General features: G+C 45.1%; 1 protein-coding gene and 1 long non-coding RNA gene across 4 annotated transcripts in view; one reads left to right on the top strand and one right to left on the bottom strand.

The window, feature by feature from the left end:
* SLC6A4 (solute carrier family 6 member 4) overlaps positions 1–26,437 on the top strand; it is a 35,520-nt gene extending 9,083 nt beyond the window's left edge. The window contains exons 2-14 of the mRNA XM_040243826.1: positions 2,868–3,321; positions 5,753–5,887; positions 6,489–6,708; positions 7,632–7,770; positions 8,259–8,393; positions 8,730–8,833; positions 9,904–10,031; positions 11,049–11,161; positions 11,946–12,077; positions 13,070–13,169; positions 14,591–14,691; positions 18,411–18,578; positions 22,874–26,437. Of these exons, the coding sequence (XP_040099760.1) occupies positions 2,979–3,321; positions 5,753–5,887; positions 6,489–6,708; positions 7,632–7,770; positions 8,259–8,393; positions 8,730–8,833; positions 9,904–10,031; positions 11,049–11,161; positions 11,946–12,077; positions 13,070–13,169; positions 14,591–14,691; positions 18,411–18,578; positions 22,874–22,948 (1,893 nt within the window). The 5' untranslated portion in view covers positions 2,868–2,978 and the 3' untranslated portion in view covers positions 22,949–26,437. The remainder of the gene's footprint in view (positions 1–2,867; positions 3,322–5,752; positions 5,888–6,488; positions 6,709–7,631; positions 7,771–8,258; positions 8,394–8,729; positions 8,834–9,903; positions 10,032–11,048; positions 11,162–11,945; positions 12,078–13,069; positions 13,170–14,590; positions 14,692–18,410; positions 18,579–22,873) is intronic.
* On the bottom strand, positions 13,809–24,713 carry LOC120866259. Of its 3 annotated transcripts, none has more exons than XR_005721621.1 (4): positions 24,644–24,713; positions 21,083–21,193; positions 20,616–20,730; positions 13,809–17,257 (listed from the first exon to the last, which is right to left on the bottom strand). It is a non-coding gene; the product is annotated as an uncharacterized LOC120866259 (long non-coding RNA). The 3 variants fall into 3 exon arrangements; XR_005721622.1 differs by lacking the exon at positions 13,809–17,257 and adding an exon at positions 19,455–19,678; XR_005721620.1 differs by lacking the exon at positions 13,809–17,257 and having other exon boundaries at positions 19,455–20,730.
* Positions 26,438–27,058: the final 621 nt, after the last annotated feature.

A 27,058-nucleotide genomic window follows, 5' to 3' on the forward strand; every position in this document is an offset into this window, starting at 1 on the left:
AGATTAGTCCCTGGGAAGGGGTTCCTTCTGAAAGGTAGAGGAGTGAGTTGAAGAACAGGAGACAAGCATCTCCTTCCTGTTGGTGGCTTTGTGTGGCTGTACCTTATCTTCTTGCCCCCCAGGGTCTTTGACTGGGGTGGGAGAACCCCAGAAAGCAGAGCTGGATAGAGAGACACCACCCTCAGGGGAGAGGCAACCTCAAGTCATGACTGGGCTAAAGAACCCTCTGAATAGGTTTTCTTACGTGGGCCATTTCAGCTGTTGATAAAACTTTTTTTTTTTTAATGCTGAGGGATATTTCAGGAAAATAAGACATTGTAATGCACAGCAACAATAGTCTGGTATATTTCTCTTTTAGGAGTTGCTCATAACGGTTGCCAAGAAATCGGGATCCTTGGGGGCTGAACCCCAGAGGACCCTGAAGAACATACATTGCCACCCTCTCCCCCCAAAGTTCACCAGCCCACGCACATTCTCCAACTTCTTGCAGAGTGCCCCAAGGGAGGAAGTAAATAAAGCCTAGAACAACACAGGACTCCTGCAGCAGGAGGGTGACAGAACCACTGGCTGGCTAAACGGTTATTCCCCCGCTAACGTGTTCTTCCTAGACGGGTGGTTTTCCTCCTAGAGAGTGTGGTAGACATGCTGGAGGAAGGTTGGGTGATGCAGTTGATCTCTGAGCTTCAATTTTAAATGAGAGGAAAGTTGTAGCATTAAAGGTTGGGAAGACATCCCTACAGAAAATTTGGGGTAAAATTTTGAAGGTGGAGAAAGGAAGACCTGGGTCACGGGCAAGATCTGTCAGCTGGCTGCCGTCTGACCATCCGCACCTGGTAAAGCTCTTTATCTCTGCCATCTGGTCTGCAGGTTCTTCAGTGTTTAATGTAGAAAACATGTCATTGATAGAAGCCAGAGGCAAGTACAGAGGCCTTCTCCAAACAACACAACCAGAGACTGCCAAGTTCAGGTTTAACTGTGTATTTAAATATATTGATATCTCATCATCTCTCTCCAAAAAAGAAAACCCCCAAAACTTAAAAATCCCTTTGCCTGGTGAATGCTTTCTCATGGTAGATGAGAGGATGTGTTCTTATTTTAGAAGTCCATCGAGTCTAGTTGAGGTCCCGGGGAAGGTGGGTCGGGTGGGGTGATGAGGAAGGCTGGACAGAGGCATCAGGGTAAGCAGAATGGATTTTTATCTAGATCACTCTTTGTCAGAAACTCATTTCCTTCTATAGGTCACGTTTGCCTCCTTGAGCTGAGGATAGAGTTGGGGGTGGGAGCCAGTTAGATCGAGTAGAGCCCAGGACACCTACCCCACACTTGCTATACACACACACCCTCGCTGTATAGAGCTGGTTTCTCTCTTGTTGCTCTAATATTTTGGGCATCAATCAATGCCTTTAAATGTTTTGTTTTCTACTTTACAGAAACTACACAGTCAGCAAGGAAGTCTAATTACTTGCATCCCCTGTTTTCACTTCTAATCCTTACCAATATTTACGTGCATAGTCATCAGTGTGAAACAACTACTCTGTGTCCTAATTTTTCACTTTCTGTCTGTCTCTACATGTCCACATGTAGATGGTTATAGTCAATGAAAGCCCCACCAGGGTAAGAGACATTCACTGCCATTTTTACAAAATCCCAGTTCCTAGTCAACCTCTGACTGTTGAATTTAGAAGATTCATATCAGACCTTTGCAGTTACGAACAGCAGTAGCAGTCATCCCTAGACACCTTTTCCTAGAAAGGTATAATGTGATTTGAATTAAGCTTAAACATGTTTCAACTGCAAACTGTTTCACAGTTTGACCTTCTGGGCTTGAACTTTTCAGTTAGCTGGAAGGTCCTGGCTCCTTACTACTTTATAACCGGCATAGGTTTAAAGTCCAAAAGGGCTCGGATTTCTACCCCATGTAGAAATCTCAGGGAGCTGAGCTGACTTCCCTGCACCCTGGCCCACGGCAGTGACATAAAGGCGTGGCAGCCCCGAGGCACGTGGGGATGGACACCAGCCACTTTGGCATCCGTAACCTCCGCACTCCTCTCTCTGGCTCTTCTGGCGTGAATGAGAGGTGACCCTGCCTGCCCACTGTCACAAAATAACAAGTGGATTAGCCCCAGGAGTTGCTGGGAGTGGCAAGAAGAATAAATGGTGAGCACCAGTGCCATGGAAGGCTCAGTCAGACTTGCAGAGGCATGATGGGAACGCAGAAAGGTGAGGTACAGATAGACTGGGCACAGCTAGAGGCAGCTCAGACCTGCCCAGAGGTTTCTGAGAGCTGGGCTCCTGGAAGAGTGAAAAAGTCTGCACTGAAGGAGCTAGGGTGCCTAACAAAGGGTGGCCTTTTCACCTCTCTCCTATGCTCCAAATCACACCTGTAGTTGGTATGAAATATACTTTTGAGTGTTCAATTTAAATGATGGAGAGGACTAGCCTCACCTGTTTGCTGCCAAAAACTGCTTCTTTGTTACTTTTGTCCCAGCATGGCATCCAAGACAAAGTAAGTGTTCTGTGAAGCTTTGTGGGACCTTTGTTCTTCTGAGTCCGTGGTAAACTCCAGGGTGGGGTTCCAGTCCCTCAACTGAAGTCAATACTTTGTTCTTAATGGAGCCTATGAAAAACCTGGGTTATTTGCTATCTATTTTCGATTGCCTTTTTTTTTTTCCTTTTAAAATTACTCGGTGTGATTTGATACCTAGCATGGGTTGAAAAATGTTGATTTTGTTGACTCATGTAGCAAATAGGATATCTCTCGTTTAACAGATGGCTTTGTGATCCCATTACCTGATGTAGTTCAAGATGTATGATGAGTACCAAAGACAAGTAAAACTCCCAATTTTGTTCTTTTGCCTTTCCAACAGCGCTCTCAGTCCCACTGATATAAAGTTCTGAGGAGATCCACAGATCTGAGCACCAAAAATTCAGGTCGGTCCTTGGCCCATGGGCGTCAGCATCACCTCCTAGCCAGCAGGATGGAGACCACCCCGTTAAATTCCCAGAAGGAGCTATCAGCATATAAGGATGGAGAAGATTGTCAGGAAAATGGGATTCTACAGAAAGGTGTCCCTGCCCCCGGGGATAAGGCAGAGTCTGGCCAGATGTCCAACGGGTACTCAGCAGTTCCGAACCCTGGCGCAGGAGACGACACTCAGCACTCCATCCCGGCTGCCACCACTGCCCTAGTGGCTGAGGTTCCCCCAGCAGAGCGGGAGACCTGGGGCAAGAAGGTGGATTTCCTCCTCTCTGTCATTGGCTATGCTGTGGACCTGGGCAACGTCTGGCGCTTTCCCTACATTTGTTACCAGAATGGAGGGGGTCAGTATCGTGGGCTGTGGGCAGAGGCTCTGACCCAGGGATGGTCTGTAGGTCCTCTCAGGAGGCCAGAAGATAGACCATGTCTCTCCTATCTTGTTTAACTGATATGAGTCTGGGAACGTGGTTGCTTAGACTTTCAAGCTAGTCTGTGTGGGCCTGTGTGTGTGCTACGTCGCTTCAGTTGTGTACAACTCTTTGTGACCCCATGGACTGGAGCCAACCAGGCTCCTCTGTGTGTGGGATTCTCCAGGCAAGAATCCTGGAGTGGGTTGCCATGCCCTCCTCCAGGGGATCTTCCCAACCCAGGGATCAAACCCACGTCTCTTGGCTTCTCCTGCACTGGCAGGCGGGTTCTTTACCACTAGTGCCACCTGGGAAGCCCCCAAGTTAGTCTAAGAGAAAACAATCTCCACTAAACCAAAACTGTAAATCTAGGCATGTCTGCGGCTCGCTGGGTCATGAAGTTGAATGAAAGCTCCCCTGAAGCTGACCTCACCAGATTTCCAGCATCGTTAGCACTCTTATCTGTGGAAGAGCCCCTCCTCTCATCCTTGCATTACATAAGCCCTGCTCTCCACCAAGGAGGCGTGAGGGAATGAGCGCCAGTACTGTGCTGAGTTCTTTCATTCCTGCTGACTGGTTTTTCTCACAAGAGTCAAGAGCTGTTAGATCTGTGAAAGAAGTTGGGAAGTGGCTCCAGGGTCCCAGACCCTCCTGGACCTTTGGACCTGTGTGAGCTCAGGGCATCAGCTCAGGTCCAGAGTCTAAAGTCACAGTCTGAGCGAGATCTGTAGCTGAACCCAGCCACGTTAATGCCAACCCCAACCCATATATGGACATGCCTTATATCTCCTACAGGAGTGTTAGATTTTTCAGGAGAGATGATTTCTTGTTCCTCCTCCTATCCCTAATGCCTCCAGAGCAGTTTATTTATAGGTTATCAAAACTAGTAGCTGACTGTAGGCCTGGACATGGGAGCCCCAGAGAGCAGAGCAGGGTAAAGGAATGAGTAGGTGTGGGGCCTCTGTTTTGACAGTGGGCTTGCTATTGGAACAGGAAAAGGACCAGATATGGGAATCAGATCAGTCAATATTTGACATGGGCTCTGGTAACAGATTTAGGAGGGCAGTTAAAATGAGGTTTGAGGGGTAGTCCTTTGGGTCCCCTCATTTCCTCCATGACCAGACAGAGTTGCCTGGATTTGCTGCATCTTTTAAGGACCTGGGTCCATTACCTGCAATGGCCATTCCAGCACGAGGGCTGGGGGGGCCTTTGGGAAGCCCAGTCCTCCCAGCCTGGGAGGAGTAGAATTTGGAATCATCTTATCTCCAGCTTGGAAGGACTTGCCTTTAGCCTGAGGATTATATAAGGGGCTGGGTCACCCTTGATGTTTCCCCTACACTCATTCCCTATGTGAAACCAGTCAAGCAAACCCTCTGGACAGATGCCACCATGAGAACACAAGGTGGCTCTTGTTCTCAGGCCAGGTTTTCCCAGCGTGACTGTAAGTTAGGTGAGACCTCTCTGAGTTGCGCAGATTTCAGGTTTCTGGGTTCAGAGTACTTCATGGGAGGGAAAGTTCTCAGGGAAAATCACAGCTGGCCCGCCCTTTGGGCTGAACCTCAGGCTGCAGGTGAGCAATCCCCGGTGTGGTGTTTCCAGGCCTCGTGTCAGCCACGAGCGCCGGCAGACACCAGCATCTCCAGTGAGGTGCAGTTCTGCACCTTTTCATTCTGTAGTGAGCTACCTGCCTGTTCCAGCCACACCCACAAATCTGGCTCGGGAGGGAGCATTCTGGCCCTGTGGAATGATGGAAATATAACCAAACATCAATAGTCAAGTGTCTGGAGCCAGGATACAGATGAACAAGGATAGTAATTCAGTGACTCGTAGACTATGACAGCTATTGTACAGTTTGTCACAGGAAACCTGTTTCAGGGTCCCAAGCTCTGGTCCATGTACTGGCTGCATCAGAATCACTTGGGGAGCTTAAAAATCTGTGTTACACCCATATCTGAAGCTTTTGCTGCAGGAGGTCAGGGTGGGTGTGTGCTTTTAAGCTTACCCGTGAGTCTGATGTGTAGGCTGGGTTTGGGAACCTCAGTTCTCAACCCTCCTCTTCTAGTAGAGGAAATAGGGGCCCAGAGAAGGGTCCTTCCGACAGTTAGCCATGGAGCTAATCCCAGTGCCTGTTCTGTTGACTCCTAGACCCAGCTTCCTTCACACGTACTCTCTGCGGCCACCCAAACCTCACTTCTCTGTGGAGCTTTGTCCTTCCGGCAGTGCCCTGAGACAGGGGAGTGTGTGTGGGCCACTCAGGACAGGGTGGCTTCATGGCTCTGGAGCATCAGATGGCTCTGCGTATCCAGGTCATCTGGGCTGTCCTGGACACCTGTGGGCAGAGAGTGAAACTGTCTTTCCTCTGCCTCAGGGGCATTCCTCCTCCCCTACACTATCATGGCTATTTTTGGGGGGATCCCGCTCTTCTACATGGAGCTCGCACTGGGGCAGTACCACCGAAATGGATGCATTTCGATATGGACGAAAATCTGCCCAATTTTCAAAGGTAAGAGGAAGGCTTGGGTGGTTGGGTGGGTGAGTAGGTTCACCAAGGAAGTGACAATTTCCATCACTGGGTGGGAGCTGGGAACCTCCTGGAATCAGTTAGACCTCAGGTATCCCTAGGAGATAACCTGAGTAATTAAGGTTTTGACTGCTTAATTTGTGTGAGACTGCTAAAGCAAAATAGAATAATTGGCAATTAAAAGGAAACTAAACAGGGCAGCCTGGATGGTAGGTGAGTTTGGGGGAGAACGGATGCATGTGTCTGTGTGGTTAAGTCCCTTTGCTTGCTAAGTCCCTTTGCTCTCCACCTGAAACTGTCACGTTGTTTATCGGCTATCTTATAAAAAGTTTAAAAAAATAATTCCAATGTAAAAAGTAAATAGAAAAAAACAATAGCACACATACACATTTTCTATAACGTGTGGTCTTGTAAATACAAGTTAGGAATTTACCACATGGCCACTTTTCCACCGGGTCCCAGTGTTTGGGGGATGAAATGAATGGCAACACCACCTTTGCCGCGCCCAGGCTGCCGTGCCTAGGCTGCCATGCCTCACTGCCAGCTGCCCTTGAACCTTGGCCTCCCTCGCCCTCTCTCGCAGGGATAGGTTGCGCCATCTGCCTCATCGCCTTCTACATCGCCTCCTACTACAACACCATCATGGCCTGGGCCCTCTACTACCTCATCTCCTCCTTCACGGAGCAGCTGCCCTGGACCAGCTGCGAGAATTCCTGGAACACAGGCAACTGCACCAACTACTTCTCCGAGGATAACATCACCTGGATGCTCCACTCAACGTCCCCTGCAGAAGAATTTTACACGTAAGTGCATGTAAGTGAGGGGGTGGCCTGATAGGGGCAGGCCACACCCCTGGGCCTTGGCTTCTTCGGAGGCCAGTGGGGCCAGGGGCCCTTCACCTCTTGGCTGATGGTTTTTTAATTGGAGGAAAACTGCTCCACAGTGCTGTGTCGGTTTCTGCTGTACAAGAACGCAAACCAACCATAATTATACATATACCACCTCCCTCTGGAGCCTCCCTCCCCTCCCTACTGATGGATTTCAGAGAGAAGCTGGCAGGGAAGGGGAGTAAATGTGGGTGAGGGGGGTTGGGAGAGACTACCTTGAGTATTCCACAGTCTGGGCCTCTGTGCGGTACCCCTCTTTTCTGTTGTGCCCAGGCTGGTCCCTACCTTCACCTTCCAAAATTATTCCCCTGCATCAAAACTGCCCTTCCTGGGCCCTCCTCTCAGCCAGCTGTCATGGAAGCAAAACCTCCCATGACCTCAGTAGTTTGAAGCTACTCAAGAGTTTCTGGTTTCATATGTTCACATGGATCTACCCTTTGGAAGAAGATGCCTGGAGTAGGGATTTTGCTTTAGTGCTGGAATTTCAGGCAACGGCAGCCCAAAGGGTGGGGAAGGGGCCCTGCCCACACGTACAAATCCTTATGCACCAAAAAGCCAGTCGTGTTAGTCACTGGTTGGGTCCCTGCCCGGGAGGGAGAGACCTGACGTCTGCCTTTGGGCCAAGCGCTCTTCCCAGGGTCGGTTGGCTTGAGTGCCCTGTTCTCTTCTTCAGGATGGCCAGAGCCCCTCCCAGCTCTCCCCAAAGCTTGGTGGCCACTTGGTCCTCGCAGTGCGGTTTCCGTCTTTTCTCTTGGCCGCCACCTAGAGGTATCACACACAGTGTGTGTACTCAGGTCACAGCTCAGACCCTATCACAGGCCCTCCTTTTTCTTGTTCAGGCGGCACGTCCTGCAGATCCACCGGTCGAAGGGGCTCCAGGACCTGGGGGGCCTCAGTTGGCAGCTTGTCCTGTGCATCATGTTCATCTTCACTATTATCTACTTTAGCATCTGGAAAGGTGTCAAAACATCTGGCAAGGTGAGGAGGACTCTGGCTGCAGGTCCAGAGTCTGCCAAGGGGCCCTGGAGGATCTCAAACTCAGAACTCAGTAGCCTGGACAGCCACAGACAGGGGGACGTGGTTTCCTTTACACCGAACCCATTCCGTGATTCTCAATTTCTCTTCAACCAAATCTTTTAGAAACTTCTAGAAATGGGTCAATCTCAAGAACTGTTATGACTTTTTAAAAATTCCTTTAATCCACTGGTAGTGTCATGACTCATAGTAGCAGCAATGCACTGGTTGCGTTACTGTCTCCTGCTGGGTGTTGTCCCCGATTTACAGATGGGAAATGGGTTTAGAGGTGGTACCCGCAAACGGGATCAGATCCCTGTCTGAGTCTAAAGGTCACACCACCCTGCCTCCTACAATTACAGAAGAAACAAGGTAGATCTCCTTTCTTGGAGGTTTTTAAGAATAAGACACCAGCATTCATGTGGTGAGAACCTGTGTTTCCTTCCTTACAGGTGGTTTGGGTGACAGCCACTTTCCCTTACATCATTCTTTTGATCCTGTTGGTGAGGGGGGCCACCCTCCCTGGAGCCTGGAGGGGAGTTCTCTTCTATTTGAAACCCAACTGGCAGAAACTCCTAGAGACAGGGGTAAGATAATCAGGAAAGCAGTGTGCAGTTGTCTGTCTATACTAACTGAAGCTAGTCCTATGACTATAGGAACAACTAAAATTTGGGTTCAGAGGTTAAGTCTGCAGTGATGCTTTAAACCAGAAAAAAGCATGAAAAGTACAGTTGAGGCCACTGCATTGGTTTATGCCTCATGATAGGCAATCATATTTGTCTGCACTTGGTATGTGGCCATCCTTACAAGGAACTCTGAGAGCCTGTTTTCTGTCTCATCACATAGCCACGTGGGGGCACAAGGGCGCTGGCCCAGCGATGGCCTGGGTCTCCGCCCCGACCTTCGCCTCTGCTTTATTACAGGTGTGGGTGGATGCAGCTGCCCAGATCTTCTTCTCTCTCGGCCCTGGCTTTGGGGTCCTACTGGCTTTTGCAAGCTACAACAAATTCCACAACAACTGTTACCAGTGAGTATCTGGGGCTGCCCCAAGCAAAGCGTGGAAGCAGAATGAGCATAAGTAGCCTGGAGGAAGGCAATCAAATTGATGGCCTCACACCTGGCCAGGCTCAGGCCATGTTGACACTCTGACCCTCAGGAGTACCACAGGTGCCTGGCCAATTCACTCATGGCCAGAGCAGCCACCCAGAGCACAGCCTCACCCAGGCCCCTCAGGAGATGAGACAGGCCCCAGACTTCTGTTTTGTGAGATTCTCTCTTTTTCAAGAAAATTAAATTCTGAAGCAGGTTTACAAAAATTGCAACATACATTAAATGTTTAGATTTGACCTGTTAATATTTAGCAACAAAAATTGTGATATGATACATTATATATACACACACACACACAGAGTAACAATTGTGCTGTTCTGACCAACACAGAATGCTATGATTTATATGAAAATCTTATTTCACAAATTTAACAAAACAGGTAATATTGTACCAATTATGACTGAAATATCACTCATCATCTTTAATTTTGTCTTAACAGTCTGTCACAGATGATGATGTTCAGTAATCTGACTATGCTATTCATACGACAATTACAGAATTTTTTTTAAAGGAGTTTACATGGACCCGAAGCAATGTGGCCTTGCATTGGGACATCAGCCTGAAGTTGTATTATGATAAGGTCCTCTCTTAAAAGTGTCAGGATGTCTTTGTGGCACACTTACAACCTCACTTACAAATAATGTCAAAAGTCTAAATCTGAGGTCTTCTCAAGTGTGAGGCCAAGGCCCCCACTCTAGCTCAGGCCGTTTCAGAACAAGGCTTGTTTGAAATCCAGCAGTCTGTGCTCTGCTGCTTTAGAGGATCATCTCTTGAAGCCACTCCTGACCTGCTGCTCTCCGCATGCCGTGCATGTTGATAACAGCAGTTTGTGCTTTGAGGTGATGCAACCTAAGAGGCTGCACCCTGAGAGGAGACAGGCTTGAAGTCCCTGTGAGCTCAACCTGTTCATCCTTGTCAGTCTGGAGACAGATTCTCCTCAGACTCCTGACTTTGAAATGTCTCAGTCCCTTGGGTTTTCTGCTCCAGAGATGCCCTGGTGACCAGTGCGGTGAACTGCATGACAAGCTTCGTTTCAGGATTTGTCATCTTCACGGTGCTGGGGTATATGGCTGAGATGAGGAAAGAAGATGTGTCTGAGGTGGCCAAAGATGCAGGTAGGGACCTTGGGTTCTGTTTGGGTTACTTGCTCCCAATGAACTGTTTTGCTGCTCTTTGGATCTTTACAAATATCTTAATTTTTGCATTATTTCTAACGGTTCCTCTTAAATTTTTCAAAGGTTTTGGAGATCTAAACCCTTTCCATGTGTTCAGGCCATAGTGGGGATGGGACAGCTCCCTTGGGGCCCAGCACTAAGGCCTTGATACACTGTGGGCTTGAGAATATGACTTGGATGATGGCTCTTAAAACTAGTGGGTCTGGGTCCTGTGATGGGTCCAAATCTAGTAAGCACATGATTACCAGTCCTTAGAATTTCCTTTTGCAGAGAAAGAACTGTAGATGACGCAGTCACTGTACTCTACCGTGAGTTATCATGGAAAAAGTGACAGACATTGAAAGAGAGGTCATGGAATCTTGTGGATGGAGTCCCAGGGCTTCTTGCCAACGTACGTCTGTCTTTGGTCTGACGTGGTGCTCTGATCCCGTCAGCCTCATGCCCCAAACTAATGTGCCTGATTTGGACCATGGGAGTTTAAGGACATGTTCCTCATACTATCATGAAAGTCAAAATAGCTGGAAGGCTTTATTCTAAGACCTCTATTATTCTAAAATCAATTTAACATTTTCTACTGTTCTGGAGCTAGAGAGAGAGCTAAGTGCTGTGAAAATTTTGGTGATCTTGGTTGGGGGTGGGGAAAGCACAGATTTATTATATAGTGGAAACTCTTCTTCGTGCACACAGATTTGCTAGTCTTGGGGCCTCAGGTTTCTTTCCTCCACGTTGGTTGAGGACACGCACTCTCCAAGGCAGGTACTATTCCCTCCTGCCTCCCAGGATGTCAGGATAGCCAGGTAGGGTGGTGTGGGGTGTGAGGAGGCATTTGGTACATGTCCAAGGCTTCTTAACATGTAAGGTCTTATGACAGGCGTTGTAATTGTTGTGGTCGTTTCCCCCGAGACATGTCTGTAGGGCAGGTCTTGGTGACCACCTCCTCCTCTCTCCCCATCTCAGGCCCCAGCCTCCTGTTCATCACATACGCAGAAGCCATAGCCAACATGCCGGCATCCACATTCTTTGCCATCGTCTTCTTCCTGATGTTAATCACCCTGGGCTTGGACAGCACGGCAAGTGAATGGGGAGGGAAATCCAGCCCTGGGGAGGCGGGAGGAGAAAAGGAGAAAGCAGAGGAAGAGGCAGAGGCAACTGTAGCCATTCCCTCCCGTCCTGGCCACCCCAGGCCGTGTTGTCTGCTGCCTCCTGGTGCTTTGGCAGCCCCTGTTCACTTGGGCGCTTACTACCCTGTAGTACATCAGTCATTAATCGCAGCAGACCCCAACCTTTTTGGCACTAAGGGACCGGTTTAATGGAAGACAACTACTCACCTCCTGCTGTGGGGTCCAGTTCCTTACAGGCTACACACTGGTACCAGTGCATGGCCTGGGGGTTGGGGACCCCTGATTCGTGGAATAATGAGGGTAAAGCGCCAGGCAAGGTCAAGAGCTCAGCACATGTCAACTGCTGTGATTGTGCTCTGTTCCTTGACCAGACTGGCAGCACCTCCAAGGCCAGGGCAAGGTCCCTCTTATCTCAGTGCTCCGTGGCCCAGCATTCATATCATTAATGTGGAACGAGTCTCAGCTTGGAGTTGGCGTTTCTGGAAAAACCAAAGTCTCCCCGAGAGACCTCATGGGAAGAAGTCCTGTCCATGTGCTATACTTTCTTTCCTTGATGTCCTTAGGGATCTAATTGATGGGGTAATATAGAGATAGGGCCAGTGAGGAGGGGGAACTGGTCATGATCAGCTTGACAGGCCACGTGGCAATCTTAACCCCTCCCTCTTTTCACTGTCCTGGAAGTAGCAGATTTGTCCCCAAGTCTCCATGATGACTGTTTGTGTGCCCCACTCAGTTTGCAGGCTTGGAGGGGGTGATCACAGCCGTGCTGGATGAGTTTCCCCACGTCTGGGCCAAGCGCCGGGAGTGGTTTGTGCTTGGTGTGGTCATTATCTGCTTCTTTGGATCCCTGGTCACCTTGACTTTCGTGAGTACAACCCCAACCGAGAGTCAGCTTTTCATTGGGCATTGGGACACTGCACGAAGCTCTTTCTTTCCAGCCCACAGGGAGCCCTGGCTTTGGGACCAAAGCGGCAGAGGCTGTTACTGCTGTTAAGAAGTTAGTCATCACGGAGAAGGAGAAAAGTTGTTTCTGGCGGCATCTGTCTGTAGAATTTGGGCATGGAGCTGGAGGTTCAGCATTTTACAGCAAGTCCAACTAGATTTCTCTCTGGAGAAAAACTAAGACTTGCCTTTTCAGTCTATTTCCAGTCCTTATGGCTACTTTCATGGGAATACTGCCCAGAATATCTGGAGGCTGGCACCTCCAGGGTTTGTCACTTTGTCTCCTCCAGAGAAGTTGCAATGGTGATGAAGTCAGACCTTCTCCAGTGATTTCTTTTTGAGGGGGAGGGGAGCTGAGGTAAACACTATAAAACTGTACATCAGTACCCCTAGGCATGGCAGGCTTGTATCCTCCTGACTCAAGGTGGATTTTGTAAATCAACTTATCTTCAGGCCATGACCCAAATGGCTCTGGAGCTTCAGCAGGGCTTTGGGGACCTGCATAGGACCCATGGGATTTGTGATTCAGGACAGAGGCAAAACCATGACCACTGGGCCCAGTGTGTCTGCTGTTGTAGGCTTCAGTCTTTAGGGACCAGGAGTCTCCAGGGTAGAGTACACAGTAGGTGTTCAGTAAACTGAAGAGAGTAGATCAAGAGGCACTTTTCAGTTTGTCTTTTAAGCTTTGAGGGGAGAGGAAATGAGAGTGATCGGTAGGGCTGGAAGAGGAGTCTGATAGGATGAGATCTTGCCTACCCTGCCAAAGCCAGTCTAAGAGGCAGACTCTAGGATATGTGTATTAGATCCAAGGTGAGAACTTTGCAGAGTTATCCTAAGAAGTTCTTTTTGTCTCTGTTGAAAAGAGGAGGCAGTGCCTCAGTGGGCCTTGAACCAAGTTGGTGGTCTCGTTTCCAGGGTGGGGCCTACGTGGTGAAGCTGTTGGAGGAGTTTGCCACGGGACCTGCAGTGCTCACCGTGGCCCTGATTGAAGCAGTTGCTGTGTTTTGGTTCTACGGTAAGATGCTTCCTTCCACCATATCCTTCCTATACCAGCCTATGTAGACACAAGGGCTGGATTTGTCAGAGAAAGGCAGGCCAGTGTACAAGACGTCACCTCCTGCGTGCCTTCTTCAGAAACAGGTCATTGTTTCCTCCAGACTCTGTACAACAGATGACCTAAGCTCCTGGGAAGACCGTTTTTTCCCGAGTAAATGTTTACTCAGTGGACAGGCTGAAGTGGTTCCCTATAGCTTATCCACAGTGGTTGCTTAAGATCTGACAGGCTCTGAGAGTTGGACAGACAGCTAAGAACTAGTGCACAGTGATTGCATCTGCAGAGTGTACAATATTCTCCTGTTACACAGAGTGGCCTCAATTTAAATTTCACAAGCAGGTTCTCCCTCCAGAGCCCTTAGACACACTTTAGGAGCTTATCTTCCAGGCAAGAGGCCAGAATGTTTGTTTGGATTATCTGTCTTGGTAAAACCTCCAGTTTATTCCCCTTCCCCCAGCTGTGGGATGAAATCTGATAAGGGTGAAACCACCAGGAATGCAGAGTAAACTGACATGGGTCCCTGGGCAGAGATCCCAAGAGCCAATGGGCAAGGATCAGGAGGGCACAGACAGCAGAAATGAAGAAAACCAAGTTCAGAGATCTTTAAAATCAAAAAGTTAATATTTCATTCTGAATATATTTATTTTCCCAGTTTCTATGATAGCACAACAGCTTTAGCATGTACATCATTACACAGAACATGAAGAAGGCGGGGGATCCCATGTTTTGAGTTATATGTGGGCCCGGTTTTGGGACTTTTTTGTGTGTTTGAAAGAAGTCCTTCCCACCCCCTCAGCACTTCAGAGAACCAAGTTCAAAGTCTGTGATGCTACAGACCTGTGGGTACTTTCAGGGAAGCAACCACAGAGCGCTCTTCCTTCCCCTTCTCCATCTCTCCCCAGTAGGAGTTCCCACTTCTCACTTTCCTGCCAGTTACTTTGTAGAGAAGAACCTTGATCTTGATCTGACAATATAAATGAGCAATAGTGTGGTTAGAATTTTCTCTTGAAAGTTTCTAGCATATGGTCAGTCAGTCTCTATCAAGTGGGTTCAACCTTTTTAGACAAAGTTCAACTTCCTTTTCTACAGTAAGGATAAAATCAGATATATGGTGAAATCCTAGAAGGGTGGTGTGGGCACCAAGATGAGGCTTTATGTCCCTCCCCAAATGTCCACCAGTCCTCCCACTCTCTGTAGAAAGAGCTTTGCTTGCTATAACAAGCATTTTTGTGACATTCCCCGTCCCACTTTCAGGCCAGATTGGTGTCCCTGAACCCCTCCTATGGAGAAATTCCAGAGCTGCTACTCACTCTGAGTCAGGGGCTAGGAGGACAGTCTGTTTCCTCTCTTAGTCAATCTCCTTCTCCTTTGGATGACTGCAGGCATCAATCAGTTCTGCAGTGATGTGAAGGAGATGCTTGGTTTCAGCCCTGGATGGTTTTGGAAGATCTGCTGGGTCGCCATCAGTCCTCTGTTTCTCCTGGTGAGTTGTCATCTCCCTTCTCCTCCTGGCCCTGGAGAAAAGATTGCCCCTCACTCACTCACCAGCACCCCTTGAGAGTTAACCACTCTTCTGGCTTCTGTCACATTACTTTATCGCTTCCCTGCTCCATGATGATAACACGTCACATTCACTGAGCAAGAATTGCCAGGCCAGACTTTATGCTAAACTTATATCCACTGCTGTTTTTTTTTTTTAAATGAAAAAGGGTGAATTTATTATGAATATGAAATCATTATAAATTACACACACAAATCAGCAGAGTCCCCAAGATATATGAAGCAACCACAGAACTGAAGGGAGAAACAGACATTTCTATGATTATACTTGAAAGCTTCAATCCCTGGTTTTCAATATTGGATCAAATGTCTACACAGGCATTCAGTGAGGAAATGGAAGATAAACTCGGGTCTCAGTTCGATTTTCGGTCTAAAGTTTTACACCCAGGGTGAGGGCCTTGTCTGCCTTTCCTGAGTCTCAGCCCCAAGCGTCATTCCTTCCCTGTGTGGAGAATATGAAAGTGAACTAACAGACAGACATAGCTTCTTTCCTCAGGGAACTAATCCAGTGCCTCTCCTTCCTTTGAAAAACAAATGAAAGGATTTAAGTAGATTACCTAGAAGCACTGATAATAATATAAATTAATAACCCATTTATGTCAAGACTTCTGCTTCTAGTAATGGCAGACTAGTGATCCAGACCAACCCTCTCACTGAAAACAGCTAACATCTCTGAACTTAAAAATACATTGTGTTTTAAGTTTACCAAAAAGCAACAGCAAGATGACAGGATAATAAGGAACTACGAGGCCAAGATCTAGAGGAACACTGGAGCCCACAGCATATACCAGAGCCCCTGGTCCTGAGAATATCTGCTGCTTGGGGCAAAGTTGGCTTTGGTTTTGGAAATCTCCAGCATCCAGGGAATGGAAGTCAAGGAGGGCTTCTGTGGTAGAGAGAGAGAGACGCAGCTTAACAGAAGCAAGAATGAGCACGCTGCCCATCTTACAGATGAATATCGAGACATGCAGGTACATAAAGCACAAAAAATAAAGGGCTGCCCTGGGAAAGTCAAAAAGAATGCAAAAGAGTTATTTTGAAAGAAGGTACAGCTGTATCCATGTCCTCTGAGGAAATGAATGGCCCAGATATCCTAATAAGCTGGACTGAAGGAAGAGTCTCTGGCTCTAGAAGATCAAAAAGCTCCTTCCACCCTAAATTGAGTTACAGATAAATGAAAGAAGTGAGAGTAGTCCCTGCTGATGTGCACGGAGTCACTTTACCCCAGGCTACCTCAGAGCATACTTGGGATGTTAGTAGAGCGCTTATCCGTCTTTGGGCAAACAGGCAACCCTTGGAGCTGAGCACTCTCATTTGACAATAAATGAATTCTACGTCTGACTCAAGATCTATGCCTAAAGATCTTTGGCAGGGGTCATCTTTAAGAAAATGAATACAGAATTACTAGGACACCTGTCAGGTCCTTCATGAGCAGCACAGTAAGTCCTAGTAGCCAAGATAAATATTATTATCTTTTTGACCACACCAAGCAGCATGCAGGATTGTAGTTCCCTGAAAAAAAGATTGAACCCAGGTGCCCTACAGTGGAAACACAGTCTTAACCACTGGACAGCCAGGGAAGTCCCAATAAATACTGTTTTTATGCAATATTTTTTTAAAATTAAAACTAATGCAAAATTACTGATGAACAAATTCCAGCATTTTAAATAAACACAAGATCTGACCATATACTTGGCATGTCTCACTTCACTCTAATCTGGTCCTATCAGGAGTTTGTCTTTTTAAAGTATTGCACTAAAATATTATTTCTTGATTACTGAATTTTGGCACCCCCTTAAATGCTGTATCCAAGTTGAATACCTCATATGCCTTACTCTAGTCCTGGCCCCACACTTTTGGTATTTTCATTTCTGTGGTGGTCTGGCAAACCGGGTGAACACTTGGGCTACAATCAATGAGTTTCTGTGCCCAAAATCCAGGTACAGATCTGGATTCGGGTACGTGACTTATAATTTCTGTGATGTTCACCATACTCACTTCTTCTAAAGGTGCTTCAGGGCACAATTAAGAGGAGGCAAATCTGTCCTCCACTTCTGGGTTTACTTAACAGATCCCTTGCTCTGGGCTTTTTAAGGCTGCTTTAGGTAAACAATGAGTAGCTTACTTAAAATATTCTTTTTCATTGAAGCCAAGTTATGAAAAAGAAAATATTGTATATGAGCAAGAGGAGGTGGGGGTGTCTGGAGCAATACTTAGTGGCCACAGTGAGAGCTTGCAGCCTCCCTGGACTGCGTGAGGTTCCACACACATGACACCAAGATGAGACGAGTTACAGCAGACATGGCTCCTGACCAGACCCTACGTTTCTCTTTTCCAAAATCACCTTCCTTAGTAGCCGGGGCTGGGGCTGAGGAGAGTCTGTCTGGAGAAAGGTTTGCGAATGGCTAGGCTCGTTTTGAAAGCTTCTTCCTGGACTTAGTACTGTGCTGAAGATAGATGTGTGTTTAACAGTTTCCCATTTTTATTACCTGAGGACAAAGAAAAAAAAGATAAAAATAGACATTTAACCACCCAAATAATTTACATTACTGTCTTCTTCATGACTATGAAATAAGAAGATAAAATTAAATCAAGAGCAATAACGATTTCGGCACAGCGGTTACTAGGCAAAAACTGGCATTTACGCGCTCTCTGGAAAACAAACTGAAATAAGAAAACTCATAAACTGAGTGTTGGGAGGGCAGCGTGAAATTTTTCTTGGTTTAAATCTTCACTGAATTTTCAAGTAAAAAGTGTATTAAGCTGCTGTTTCCTTCCATTATTCCTTTCATTACAAGGGCCGGTGGCAGGCAGGCATTTGTTGTCAAGATGCCTCGTGGCAGAGCCATCCTTGTTGAAACCCTAGTCCTTAGCTTGGGGTTAATATAAAGAGAGGGGAGAGAAGAAACAGCTGCTCAGGAGTCTGCATCCTCTCCAGGTCTTGAGAACCTTATTATGTCTCCTGGACGTAGGTGCCTTCCATCTCACCAAAAACTATCAGCAGAGAAATGCAGGGGGAAATAAAGAAGAACAAACCAGAGAGAGAGAGATGAAGCCCCAGGACTGGCGGGAGCCGTGGAGAGGTTGCCCAGTTCATTCTTCCACCATCTGACAAACTGGGGCCTGAACTATGCCTGAACTATGGATGCCAGTCTCTTCTCCTTTGTATCTCCCCTCAATAATTCTCTGAGGCCTTGGCATGCCTACTGTAGGGGTTGAGGTCGGGGTTGGGGAGGAAAAAGCAAGATAAGCCCTTCCTTGTTTGCAGTTGAGGCACAGAAATTAGTGACTTCTTTGTGTCAAGAGATCAATCTAGGATATCTCACCCTTCGACAATTTCCTGAAATTTTCTTCCCTTTAGCATTGGTGGCTTCCCCAGTGGCTCAGCAGGTAAAGAATCCACTTGCAGTGTGAGAGACCTGGGTTCAGTCCCTGGGTTGGGAAGATCCCCTGGAGAAGGGAAAGGCTACCCACTCCAGTATTCTGGCCTGGAGAATTCCATGGACTGTATAGTCCATGGGGTTGCAAAGAGTTGCACACAACTGAGCAACTCTCACTTCACTTCACCTTCTGCGGTATCAGGACTGTCTCTGTGTGGGTGTTGTGAAAATTTTTTAATGTTTCTTGAAATTTCTGTTTTAGTTCATCATCTGCAGTTTTTTGATGAGCCCACCACAGCTACGACTTTTCCAGTATGATTATCCTCGGTGGAGCATCGTCCTGGGTTACTGCATAGGAACCTCATCTTTCATCTGCATCCCGACATATATAGCTTATCGGCTGATTGTCACTCCAGGGACACTTAAGGAGGTATGTGCTAGTTAATGTGTGTGTAGGCTGGTAATTGTTTGGGAAGAAAAGGGTTCTTATGCTCTATTCAAAGGAGAGAAGTCCACACAAGGATTCACCACGAGGCTCTCAGCCTTCTATAGTCATACCTACATCATTCTGTACCCTCCGATAGTTGCCACTGTCAGCTCAAGGCATCTCCCGTAAGCCTCAAGTATGAAGGTGAATGAGGGAGCTGTTTGGATGCGCCACAGTGCACAGCCTGGTGTATAGCATTCTAAACACAGTAGAAAACTACTTTGCCTCCTGCATTCCATTGAGCACAGACATCAGATCAGTGGTGTCTGGAGCAATAACACAAATTTGATTTACGTGGATTTACTTTAAATCCACTTAAGTAGAGATTATGGTGGAAAATGTCTGTGGTCACTTTTCTAACAGCAATGTGATAAGGGCTATTTCAAAAATCACCACTAAATAAGGATGTTACAACAATATTATGTGCATGTGTGTTAGTCACTCAGTCGTGTCTGACTTTTTGAGACCTCATGGACTGTAGCCCACCAGGCTCCTCTGTCCATAGAATTCTCCAGGCAGGAATACTGGAGTGGGTTGCCATTTCCTTCTCCAGGGGATCTTCCCCACCCAGGGATCAAACCCAGGTCTCCTGCATTGCAAGTGGATGCTTTACCATCTGAGCTACTAGGGAAGCCCAATTATATCATAGTTTTAGCTTAAGTTACTGGAGAAAAAAAAAAAGCTGCCATTATAGCAGGATTCATGTCAGTAAATGAACAGTGTGCTGTAAAAATTTCAATAACAGAACCTTACAATTTGTATAAGATTGTATATATTTTAAAGTATCTTCATGTAGATTATCTTACTTTGTTATCAAAATACCTTGTGAGGTAGATGGGCAGGTATCCTTAGCGAAGATACTGCATCTGGGAATGCTGCTGCTCATGGTTTCCTTATTTTAGTGACGTGTATAGGGACACACAGCAGAGGGAGGCTCAGAATCCAGGGCTTCTGGCTTTTGGTCCAATGCGCTTTCACTTTTAGGTGCAGCTTCTCTTTTGTGTCCTCAGGGTACTAATGGTTTGCGGATGTAGAAATTGGCTCTAGAGGTTAGGGGAGACAAGATGTCACTTTTCATCCTGTGCTGTCAGAGTTAGTAGTTCAGGCCACCAGGATTCCCAGGAATGTTAGCAAAATTGAAAATGCTGGGTTGTTACTTGCTTGGTTGTGTTTCATGCCACAGCGACGTTACTGTGGCAGGAGAGCCTGAAGAAGTGGCTGCTTACAGAAGTCTGTGGGTGGGTGCTTTTGTCAGAGCTGAGCTCAAAGGTGAAAAGTGGTATTTGGGGGAAAGCTAGAGAGATGTGCTCTCTAACAACCTGAGATCAGAGCTGGGCCAGTCTTAGAAGCAAAACTCAAATATGAGTTTATCACACTCATCTTCCTAAAACATTTCACAAGAAACATGAAGCAAGAGAGCCTGAGGCAATTACATAGCACCTCTTTTCTGAGAACTGAGATTGCTTCTTTTTCCAAATAGAAAAACTGAATTCTAGGTGAACAGAACTCTGCAAAGAGTTACTAATTTCCTACTCCCAGAACAGCCCTATTACCACCTCATTTCTCCCAAAGGGCCGTGGATTCTGGTGTTGTCTGAAATACATGCTCAGGCCAGAGCCACTGTGTCTGCTCCTTCAGGCTGTTCTTTATGACAGTCATGCCAGCCCACTGACCCCGCTGACCGAACCCAGAGGCCAAGGTCAGGGTTGCGCATTCAGGTCAATAGATTTCAGTATTCCTCGGGGGAAACTGTACCTCAAGTCTTGGTCATGTTTCCTGCAAATTCCCGTTGGCCACAAGGAAATGCTACCCAAAGGTGTACAATTAGAGAGCTCAGATCCGTTGGTGGTAGAGGTGAAGACTGACTGCAGGGCCATGTTTGGCACAGGCCACCAGATGGGAAACATTGGGTTAGGAAGCATCACGATACAGCCAGTCAAGGGGGCCTGGGAGGGAAAAAGACTATGGCAAGTCACTTACCTTCTCTGAGCCTTAGTTTCTTCATCTTTAACATGTGCTCATTGAACTGGATTAGCATTTCCAAAGTGTGTTGTAAGGAGCTGTAGTTCCATGGGATATCAATTAAGTGTTACTGCTGGGGAAATGTTACATGGTCAAACAATTTTGCAGAATGCTGGATTAAGGCAAAGTTAAATAGGTCTCTTTACAACAGGACTTCTGAAAAGCCTTAACATGCCTATATGCATGCTTAGTTTCTGAGAGGAATAAAGCATGTTCTTGCCAAACACCCCAAGGGACTGTTAATTTTTTTGTGAATGCCAGACTTTACGGTCTGTAACATTCTATGTATGAGGGAGGGAGAATTCATATGACATTTTGGTATGGTTTAAAAAAAAAAGACTTAGAGAAAAGTAAATTTCTTAACTCTTCTGGCCCTAGCCATATAACAAGGCTGGAGTTTGTGAAGTAAGTCACCACCTGCTCACCTGTAATTTAGAGCCTGTCACGAGCATCTGCAACCTGGAGGTCTCAAGGTTGGAGTCATCACATGGATTAGGTGACTGTCAGAGAAGCCCTTAGTGACCTGCAGAAAGACACTGGGAATATGGTCCCTAATAAGTAAGCAATCATGAAGATGGCAACAGTGATCCAATGCTTGCATGATCACCTTGCAGAAGGCCAGGGACTGGCAAATTTTGAGAGCAGTAGTAGTCTGGCAACTGGAATGCTGCCCAAATATGGGAAATAAGTGGACCTGGCCTTTTGGGAAATGAGCAGTCAGAAGGGCAGCAGAATGGGCAAGTAGAGGTTAGAGCACAAAACCTTTTGTACTTTTCAGTGTGGGTCTTGCCTCTGCCCTATGCCTGACTGCTCTTTTCTCTCTGCACAGTATAGCTTCACTGAAGACTAGTTAGAGTGATGTGTCCATTTCTCAAAAGGCCTAATTCTCCTTTATCAGTTATGGGTTACAGATGGTTTGTGAAAATTTGCTTTCTATGACTAGACATGTCCAAGTAGCTGATGAGCAATGTAGTAACTCTTTTTAAATGGATTCCCAGGGTGAGGTTTTGTTACGGTCATCAGGATCACAACATGTACAATTTTGTGAATTTCATTACCTATGAGAATGGGAACTTTTAAAATTCCATAGGCCCTGCTCCTTAAAGAAGAATAACTCCCAGAACCAAGAAATAAAAAAGATTAAAGGGGGTCACATACTTTTCAATCCAAAATAAAAGGACAAGTAGCAGAGCTTCACCTAAAATCAATAAATCAAAATATACTTTCAGATCCAATTTTGCTTTGCTAACCATAGGTTCAGACTTCTGGCCATCAAAGATTTTATTGAGCAACTGAGTATTTTCTTTCCTAAACCTCTGCAGTGCTCCCCACATCTCTGAGCTGCTTCACGTCACCCTGATGCTAAGTTTTATAAGGCAGGCTGCATATTTCATACCCAAACCCAAGCATATTTCAGATCTGTCCCGAAGCTTCTGTGCACCCAGCTGTTTCTATGGTAAAAATTCTCAGTCTTTTCCCTGTAATGAGTACTATGTCAAAATGAGATTGCTTTAGGAATGATTTGAATGGGTACATCTTTTAAAATTATGTAATAATTGGCACCCTTGTATGAACTAACTACAGGTGAATTCATTAAGGCAGTAACATCTTGGCTGTTCCAATGACTGACAGCACTATGCACTGTGCCTGTAATGTGTATGCAGGGCACAAGGAGCCTGGCTGAGGTGGGGGGAACCAGAATCCAGTGCTCACTCTGCTCCCCAAGCCCTGTGGGCCACATGAAGCCTCCTCTGCCCAGAGAAATGGATGTCCTTTCCCAGACCATCAAAGGCATGTTATGGGCCAGCCTGGTTCTATTCAAGGGTCATCATTTTCTCCTATTAGTGTTAAAGTGACTTTTTAGTTTACAGATGTTTTTATATAGTTCCTTTACATGGCATTTCTACCCATATTTGAGAACAAACAAATTAGGGATTCCTTTCGTTTTTAAATTTCTTTCTTTGACTGTACCTCATGGCATGCAGAACTTCCCCGACCAGGGATCAAACCTGCAACCCCTGCAGTGAAAACGTAAAGTCTTCACCACTGGACTGCCAGGGAAGCCCCGGAATTCCTTTCTTAACAGAAGTCAATAAAACGATTCCAATTTACTATTAACCACCATTTAAATGCTATTTAACCTTTAATATTAATGTTGAAAAAAACTTTAAGCATTAAATTACAAGAATATTTATAACATCATTTCTTCCTAACAGCGTATTATTAAAGGTATCACCCCAGAAACACCGACAGAAATTCCCTGTGGGGACATCCGCTTGAATGCTGTGTAAAACATCAACAAAAGGAAGATGACTTCCCAATAACCTCTTCTTCCAGTCCTGACAAGTCACACTTCTCCTTCTCCCTCTAAGTCAATGAGTTTCCGGCTAAGCCTATCAATGGAAGGGGCTTCATAGAGACACAGTCCCAAAAGACCACGGTGCCCAGATTCTTTCGGCCTCCAGTCACTTCGTGTGAAATCTCTGGGACATGTTACGACATTAGACTCTGTGATGCAGCTAAAGTGGACTGCTTTGAATGTGTGAAGCTGTGTATGGAGGTGATGAAAACCACCACGTCGTCATTAGGACTAGTTTAGGATCAAGTCTGTGAAAGTCTCCTGTGTCATTCCTTCTTACGATCACCAGTATCTAATATCGTTTGCTTCCAAAGATTTCAACTGCTCATGACTGCATAAACCATGTAGGAAAAAACAGGGATACTGTCTTGCTAGCCATATGTTTCCTGAGTAGCAGAGAATCCAGCTATAGCTGGAGTCTATTAGAACCCCGTGACCTGTGTGCTGCTGTGGAATCAGGAGAGGAAGATGTAAGAAGCTAAACTGAAAAATAATGTGTATGTGTGAGCATGTGTGTCTGTGTGTACAACTGTTCCACTGTATCCTTACCCGTTACAAACTATATGAATTTCCTCTAGATTTTTTTTTACATTAACAAATTCCACCTACTGAAATTTGTATGTATGTTGTTATTTGAAGGGTATAATGACTATGACAGGCTCTGCCACCTATTCCTTTTCCCAGGACACTGCTTTAGCCCATATGCTTTCCTCTATGGGCTGGCCGTTAGTATTTGCTGCACTTCCCTGCCATCCTCCTGTCTCTCTCTACTAAACATACAGGGTAACAGTCCACAGGCTAATCTGGCCTATTTCATTAGTCACTGTGGCTTGGCTGTGAACTACTTTGAAGATGAATATTGATAAATGCATCTTCAGTGTTCAGTTGGCTATCTGGTTTAAGCTCTATTTCAAATGACTGAGTTTGACCACTAAGGTTATTTTGCTTTGTTAAGAGTAGATAAATCTAATTCTCACAGGGTGTAGAGGTCTGACACCCTGACCTAAACCAAGGTCATCCTCAATCCAAAAGTAATTAAGAGAGTCTGGTAAGTGAACCTCCTCCCAACTCCTTGACTTTTCAAGGTGGCTATCAGGATAGTGGGCCTTCCAGATAATTTTCAAGATTGAGTCTAAATAAGGCTAATTGGAAAAGGGACACTTAAGTTAATAAAACCACATAAAACCCTTAATACAGATCTAGTAAATGTGACTCCAGTGGCTTGGGACACTCAGATGCATAGGTAGAGAAGCAAATTTTACCTTGTAGTGACATTTCCTTAACCAAAACCTTAAAGGCAGTAAAGCCTGGTCAATGATAAAAGGACTCAATCTTCTGGCCACGTATCATATCAGTCCTCTATATGAATCTAATTCAATCCTAACAACCTTACAGAAAGAAGATCCCTATAGTAGAGGCCTAATTTCATTCAATTATAGATCTTTCTCCCTTGGCTTCCTTTCCCCAGCAATATTCCCCAGCCACTGTATTCCACTACATCCTTCTATTTCTGATGCCCTGCTTTCCCCAGTGGGGTATTTTTCCCATAGATGTCAGCTGCTGAGAAATTTCCCAAATTATCAGAGGGAATGAGGAGGGGGATTTAAAATGACTCTTGGTGACCTACCTTATCTTTGCTTTTTCATTCCTTCTTGCTACCTTATGTCCATTCTCTCTGCTTTCTAGGGTGCTGAAAGGAGAGAGGTGATATAAGTGGCAGTGTATTTGGTAGTAAATAGCTTTGCAAATTTTAAGAACTTGCTTTATATGGATTCTCCCCCTCACACATGCTTATGCATTTTCCAAAGATACCATTTTTTAAACAGGACTTTTTCAAAGAGTTTTGTCAAGCCAGGTGTTATACAGGTGTTTTGAAAATTTTCAAATGTCACTAGGCTTTAAAAAAAATCCAAAATCTCTCTTCAATATAGTCTGCATTTACTTGATTCCTATTTATCAATACTACTCTGAATTTCAATTTTTTAAGGAAAACTTAGTTGGTAGACCAACTTTAAAATAATCTTTTAAAGACCTTTTACATTTAATGTAGCATTTACATAAAAGCAAAAAATAAAAATGGAATGAATTATAAAGTGCTGAAGTTAATTTCTTTTCTGTAATTTACTAGTCAGAAATAGGGAACAGACAAGATACAACAAAAGAATGGAGGCCAATTCAGTTGACTGAGATTGTTCCTATATGTTGATATGTAATGGAGTCCAAACAATTTATCTCCATTCCAAAAAACTTGAAACCCATTTAAAACTTATTCTATTTGTGGTATGGAATGCATGACTTGTAACCTAAATTTACTGCCCTGGCTGCCCCATCCAGAGATGGAAGCAAAGACTCCTACAAACTCACCCAGTCAATGTATTAGCTCCAAAATCATATAATGACAAATCAAATAATGAATCTCAAAGTGAGGTTAGTCACTCTCTCACCATCCTTTTTATGCAGCTTAATTTGGTGCCACCAATACCAAACTTTTAAGTACAAAGTTCCATTTAACTTATCCACCCCAAATCTCCTTAAAAAGGTAGATTATTCTCCTAGAATTAGAACTATGTTCTCTCTAAAAAGTAGGAAAGACTGACCTGGTATATTCTATCTGTTCTATAGTTGATTTGGAGGTCACCATCAAAGCAAAGCTTAAAACCACGGAATGCGGCTGCTTAACTGTGCTGTTCTTACGCATCTTAAGACAATCATTAGCTATCCAATGGTACAATCCAAGCCTGGTTCCTTTTGTAGCATGTCTTGTGGCTCATAAATCAACACCTGGTGCTTAAGATGTCATTAAAACAAGGCAGTATTCAGAAGGCATTTTCTCCATTTTTTTGGTCAGAGACAGTTGGGAAGAGCAGTAGATCCCTCAAAGAGACTATTACAACCTGTCATCACCATAAAGCAATGAAAACAAAACAGTTCTACGCAAAATAGGAAGTTGTATACTTCAGTCATCATGGAGCTCACCTGTTACTTAAAAACACAAGGAGAGTTACACAAAAGGCTCTAAATTAGGAAAGTGAATTTAGAAAGTGCTTGCAAAGTATGCTGGAGACTGAAATTTATAAATCCAAATATTGAAAAAAAAATTAAGTAATATCCCTATACTGTAGAAAGCTTTCCTGGTGAAACATTCTGAATTTTTTTCTTCAATATCACAGATAAGTCAATGATATATATTAAAATATCTCGTTTAGTTCCATGGAAGGGCTACTTCTAAAGCTCTAGATCTTTTGTTATTTTTGTAGTATCACCTTTCCCCCTCATTGGTTAACTCACTAAATCTCAATGATGGAACAAAGTTTTAAAGTTCAAATAACTACATTAGAGGACAGAAACAAACCTACTTACTTTCTCTACTCTTCCTGGCATCTAGAAATTTCTAAACATTTCCTCTCCTAGAATGACATAATACTCCTCTCAGTTTTTTATTTTTAAATTTTATTTTTTTTTACTGTTTAATGATTTTTTTTCACTTTTATATGGCTGGTTTATTTTTTATTTATTTTTTTACTTTACAATTCTGTATTGGTTTTGCCATACATTGACATGAATCCGCCACAGGTGTACATGCGTTCCCAAACATGGACCCCCCTCCTACCCGCCTCCCCACAACATTTCTCTGGGTCATCCCCATGTACCAGCCCCAAGCATGCCGTATCCTGTATCGGACATAGACTGGCGATTAGATTCTTACATGATATTATACACGTTTCAATGCCATTCTCCCAAATCATCTCACCCTCTCCCTCTCCAAGTCCAAAAGTCCGCTATACACATCTGTGTCTTTTTTGCTGTCCTGCACACAGGGTCATCATCGCCATCTTTCTAAATTCCACATATATGTGTTAGTATACTGTATTGGTGTTTTTCTGGCTTACTTCACTCTGTATAATCGGCTCATTTCATCCATCTCATGAGAACTGATTCAAATGTATTCTTTTTAACGGCTGCTCTGTTTTTTAATAGGCATTTACTACAGTGCAAAAGATGGAATCTTAAGTATGCCTTTGCTGTGTAACATACAGTTGGA

This window comes from Oryx dammah, unplaced genomic scaffold (assembly GCF_014754425.2).
Source record: "Oryx dammah isolate SB20612 unplaced genomic scaffold, SCBI_Odam_1.1 HiC_scaffold_8, whole genome shotgun sequence".
Classification (NCBI taxonomy): Eukaryota; Metazoa; Chordata; class Mammalia; order Artiodactyla; family Bovidae; genus Oryx; species Oryx dammah.